The sequence below is a fragment of the Citrus clementina genome, unplaced genomic scaffold (genome assembly GCF_000493195.1).
Source record: "Citrus clementina cultivar Clemenules unplaced genomic scaffold, Citrus_clementina_v1.0 scaffold_5, whole genome shotgun sequence".
NCBI classification, from domain to species: domain Eukaryota; kingdom Viridiplantae; phylum Streptophyta; class Magnoliopsida; order Sapindales; family Rutaceae; genus Citrus; species Citrus x clementina.
The window spans coordinates 10637220-10642849 of NW_006262201.1; the positions used below are offsets into that span (position 1 = coordinate 10637220).

General features: G+C 36.6%; 1 protein-coding gene and 1 long non-coding RNA gene across 2 annotated transcripts; both read left to right on the plus strand.

The window, feature by feature from the left end:
• Positions 1-772: 772 nt before the first annotated feature.
• Positions 773-4269, plus strand: LOC112097913 (disease resistance protein RGA2-like). The gene is made up of 2 exons (XM_024183503.1): positions 773-3883; positions 4243-4269. The coding sequence occupies exons 1-2, from the start codon at positions 773-775 to the stop codon at positions 4267-4269; spliced, it is 3138 nt and encodes a 1045-aa protein (XP_024039271.1).
• A 383-nt stretch (positions 4270-4652) lies between these two features.
• Positions 4653-5060, plus strand: LOC112098511. The gene is made up of 3 exons (XR_002905615.1): positions 4653-4695; positions 4820-4906; positions 4987-5060. It is a non-coding gene; the product is annotated as an uncharacterized LOC112098511 (long non-coding RNA).
• The last annotated feature ends 570 nt before the right edge of the window (positions 5061-5630 follow it).

A 5630-nucleotide genomic window follows, 5' to 3' on the forward strand; every position in this document is an offset into this window, starting at 1 on the left:
CAGATAGAAAAAAGGGTCGGCTGCATGATTTTTCCAACTATTGTCTTATTTTTCTCTTTTCCACTACAAATTAATTTGAGAATGTTATATTTTCCAATTCTCTTTTTGTCGTGACCAAATGGCTTTGGCCTACGTGATAATAAAAGGAATGGATCCATACGTTAGTATGGATAAATTGAAAAATATAATAAATAAATTGTCAGGAGATGATTTTATCAAAAATTTCAATCGCACGGTCCCGACCAAAATACAAATTTGTGATGATATTCATAATGAATTTATACAATTAGGCGAAATTACTCTATATAGTTTCATCGATATATATTATACCATTAAAAATATACTAATATTTATAATACAAAAAAATTTATGACTATTTTAAATCGACTGTATTATATGTGAACTCACAAGATTCATAGATAGATTGCACAAAGCTTTTTGTTGCAGTTTACAAATATTTTGTTACTAATTATCTTAAGAGCAGCAAGTAACTAAATACAAATGTAAGAAATTTCACAAGTGCTGATGCTGTGTACTCTGCAGAAAGCTAGCCCCGGACGGTGACTCCTGTGGGGACTCCTTTAATTTGCAGCACAAAAGAACGTTCACATTGACATTGACTCGAGGGTAAAAATTAAATGTCAATGGTATAAGAAGAATGCAAACATGCTTGAATGAACATTCTCACAGACTACATAAAACCTACTTTCCTCTGAGCATTTTAGCAGCAAGAAAAGCAATTGCAGCATTTTCCATTTGATCTAATATCAGAATGGCTGATGCGATCGTTTCCGCTCTCTTGGACCAGCTGAATTCCATTGCTCAAGATCGGATGAAAGAAAAGTGGAGGCTTGTGACGGGTGTCGAACAAGAAGTGGGAAAGCTTACCACCAATCTGCAAGCCATTCAAGCTGTGCTGGAAGATGCAGAGCAGAGGCAAATGAAGCAGGACAAAGCTGTTACTGTTTGGCTGGATCAGCTCAGAGACGCATCCTACGACATGGAAGATGTGTTGGAGGAATGGACCACTGCAAGGCTCAAATTGCAGATTGAGGGCCTTGATGACGACGATGCTCTTGCTCTTGCTCCTCCTAAGAAGAAGGTATGTTCCTTCTTTCGTGCTGCCTCAAACTACTTAGGTGGTTTCAAACAACTCATTCTTCGTGATGATGTTGCTGTCAAGATTAGCGAAATCAGTGAAAAGCTAGATGGTATTGCCACTCGAAAAGATATGTTTAAATTTGTTGAGAATGTGAGTAACAATGTTAAGAAACCAGAGCGAGTGCGAACCATCTCCTTGATTGATGAGGGAGAGGTTTGCGGTAGAGTTGATGAGAAAAATGAGCTCTTAAGCAAGTTGTTGTGTGAAAGTAGTGAACAACAAAAAGGCCTTAATGTCATTTCACTAGTTGGGTTAGGGGGTATAGGTAAAACCACTCTTGCACAACTAGCCTATAATAATGATGAGGTGAAAAGAAATTTTGAAAAAGTTATATGGGTGTGTGTATCAGACACTTTTGATGAGATGAGGGTCGCCAAAGCAATCATTGAAGGTCTAGGCGAGTCAAAAGAAGCTTCTGGTTCAAGCGAATTCCAATCTCTTATGAACCATATCAGTGGATCAATTAAAGGAAAAAAAGTTTTTCTTGTCTTAGATGATGTATGGGATGGGAATTATGATAAATGGCAACCATTCTTCAGTTGTCTAACGGAGAGTGACCATGGAAGTAAAATTTTGGTTACCACACGTAATGAGTCAGTTGCCCGTATGATGAGATCAACAAATATTATCTCCATTAAGCCATTGCCTGAAGAGGAATTCTGGTCGTTGTTCGAGCGGTTCGCATTTTTCGGTCATTCTTCTGTTGATTGTGAAAAATTAGAACCAATCGCGCGACAAATTGCACTCAAGTGCAAAGGCCTGCCTCTTGCTGCAAAGGTAACAAGGAATCTCTTGTGCTCTAAACGTACAGGGAATCTCTTGTCCTCTAAAAGTATAGTAAATGAGTGGCAAAGAATTTTAGATAGTGAAGTGTGGAAAGTAGAAGAGATTAGGCAAGGTCTTTTGGCTCCTTTGTTGTTGAGTTATAATGATTTGCCCTCCAATTCTATGGTAAAACGGTGTTTCTCATATTGTGTTGTCTTTCCAAAAGACGGCAAGATTTATAAAAAGGAATTGATTGATCTGTGGATGGCTCAAGGTTACCTTAATGCACAAGAAGACGAAGAAATGGAGATGATTGGAGAAGAGTATTTCAACATCTTAGCAACACGCTCTTTCTTTCAAGAGTTCGAAAAAGATGATGACGATGATGATATTATGAGTTGTAAGATGCATGACATAGTACATGATTTTGCCCAATTTGTAAGTAGAAAAGAATGTCTGTGGCTAGAAATTAATGGTACCAAAGAATCAGTCATAAACTCTTTTGGTGACAAAGTCCGTCACTTAGGGTTAAATTTTCAAATAGGAGCTTCATTTTCTATGTCCTTTTTTGAATTTGATAGATTGCGTACCCTCCTAATTTATGACCAAAGTTTTGTCATTCCGTCTCTTAATAATAGCATCCTTCGGGAGTTATTTAGTAAATTGGCGTGTTTAAGGGCATTAGTTATAAGGCAATTGTTCTTACCCTCACCTCACCTAAATTTCATTAGAGAAATTCCAGAAAATATTGGAAAATTGATACATTTAAAATATCTTAATTTGTCTGGACTATGTATAGAGAGACTGCCTGAGACTTTGTGTGAATTATATAATTTACAAAAGCTAGATATTAGTTGGTGCCGAGATCTTAGAGAATTGCCTGCGGGGATTGGGAAGTTGAAGAACATGAGGAGTTTACTGAATGGTGAAACTGATTCGTTGAAGTACATGCCAGTAGGGATTTCCAAATTAACCAGTCTTCGAACATTAAAAAAGTTTGTTGTGGGTGGAGGTGTTGATGGTAACAATACGTGTAGGCTTGAATCTCTGAAAAATCTTCAACTCCTTCGTGAATGTAGAGTAGAAGGGCTGAGTAATGTATCACATGTAGATGAGGCTGAGAGGTTACAACTTTACAATAAGAAAAACCTCCTTCGTTTGCATCTTGAGTTTGGTAGAGTCGTAGATGGGGACGGCGAAGAAGGGAGGAGGAAGAATGAGAAAGATAAACAACTTCTTGAAGCCTTACAACCGCCTTTGAATGTAGAGGAATTATGGATTATATTCTACGGAGGCAACATTTTGCCCAAATGGTTGACTTCACTAACCAATCTAAGGGATTTAAAACTTGTCTTCTGCCAGAATTGTGAGCATTTGCCTCCATTGGGAAAATTGCCTCTGGAAAAGCTCGAACTACGCGACTTGAAAAGTGTAAAAAGAGTGGGTAATGAGTTCTTGGGAATAGAAGAAATTAGTGAGGATGACCCATCTTCATCTTCATCATCATCATCAGTTACTGCCTTCCCGAAATTGAAATCACTCGAAATTTTGGAATTGGATGAATTGGAAGAGTGGAATTACAAGATTACGAGGAAGGAAAACATCTCCATCATGCCACGTCTTTCTTCCTTAAAAGTTGGTTATTGCAACAAATTAAAGGCGCTGCCGGATTACCTTCTTCAAATGACGGCACTGCAGGAACTGAGTATTTATATTTGTAAAAATTTGGAAGAACTGCCAATTCTAGAAGATCGCAGGACAACAGACATACCACATCTTTCTTCCTTGCGAATTCAGTATTGCCCCAAATTAAAGGTGCTGCCGAATTACCTCCTTCGAACGTCGACGCTGCAAGAATTGACTATTGAGGGATGGCCTCTTCTGGAAAACCGTTATAGAGAAGGAGAAGACTGGTATAAGATATCCCACATTCCTCGCATCACGTGGTTTCCGCTGGTAATTTCTCCTCCTCCTCTGATTTACTTCGTTGTTGCTTGCAATGAAATTAATAAAAATAATTATATTTTAAATTAAAATTCTATATAGAATCAATCATGGTATAAATATTTATTGAAAGTGTAGTTTGTTGAAATTTCTATATTACCACATCATAGAAAATCCCAATGTAATTTATTTTTTTGTGTACGAAAATTTGTTATGTGTAACTTGCTGAGAGACAAAATCTCTGTGACACATTTGCAGTAATGCTAAAAACTAAATTATAAATTTTATCTTGTATAATGATAATATTTTTTTATATATATAATTTATGTGACATTAATTCTTTAAAGTAATTGTGTAATTATGTTCACCAGGGCTTGCAGGAATTGTCCGTATTATAGCATCTGGCAGTTCCAAGCCAATTTGGTTCTAATGATGCAGGCAGGAGAGCAAGACTATGAAAATGAAAAGTTTAGCCAAAGGATTGCTAAAATGTTCTGCTGGTAATTCACTTGCTTTATTTTATAGAATTTCATTTCCATCTTCTTCTATTGATATCTTGTTGTGAATAAACAAGAACAGAGAAGTAAAGATATATCAAAATTTACTATTACGATGATGCTAAAGCAAGCTCAAGCTCAAGCATTGCATTTTTATTTTATTTTATTTATAGAATTTTCATTTCCACCTGCATTGCATTTTTATTTATTTTTAGGTTGACTTTGAATACTTCATGGTGAACATTGGGGTGACCAAGGATTAGGCTGGCAGTGGAACTACTACCACTGTGGTTATTGTGCGACTTTGAAGAAGAAAGTGATGGCTGGGTCTGCTCTGTTTCTATCTTTTTTCATTCTTTGATCAGTTTATCCTATATACACATATGGAATTATGCTAATATTATCAAATTTTTCACCCAATTTTCACTGTTGGTTGTGATAACAATTTCAGGCTCTCAAAAGCTACAAAGCAAAGCATTTGTGGGCTGATCATATGTTTCAATTGAGGAAGGAGTTTGGTGTTGGCAATATTGTCCAGGTAACCACAACCGATAATTTCCACAAATTTGCATTGTCAGAATACACTTTAATGTTCATTGTGTTCCTATGTGTTATCAGGTTATCGTGGTATGTAAAGTATCATCTTTAAGGATTTGTAAGAGACTTCACAGTAACCTTAGTTGTCACAAGCTCGTGCAATTGCTCATTCATTCAAGAGTACTTCAAAGTTAGATTTTCAAGGTTTGTATGTTTATTTGCGATTAAAATGTTTAGTCACTCATTCTTAATCTTTTCTGATTTTCAAGTTCTTTAGGGCCATAAACAGTTTTCCAACTCATTCTTAATTTTTAGGTTGATTTCGAGTACTCTGTTGAGCACATTCCTGAGACCAAGGATTAGGCTGGCGAAGGAACTACTACCTCTGTTGTTATTGTGCAAGGTTTGATCATTGGGCCTTGAAAAAGAATGCCTTACACGCATTATGTAATTCAAGCATTCTCTAAAGGAAAAGCGCAGTAGAATGGATAGTGATGGCCGGATATGCTCTATTTTAATTGAAGATCTCTGTGATGTCGATGAGCTTAAAGCAGTTGATACTTCTTGAAAATTTTTATTACGGATGAATTGATTCCTGAAGACTGGTATCCAAAGGCGTATTTTCATAAACTTCCTTTTTTAACAAATGTTCCAACGCTTGCTGTAGTAACAATTTCATAGCTTGCATCTCTCGGGTGCATCATGTTCACGGGTTGGAAAAAGCA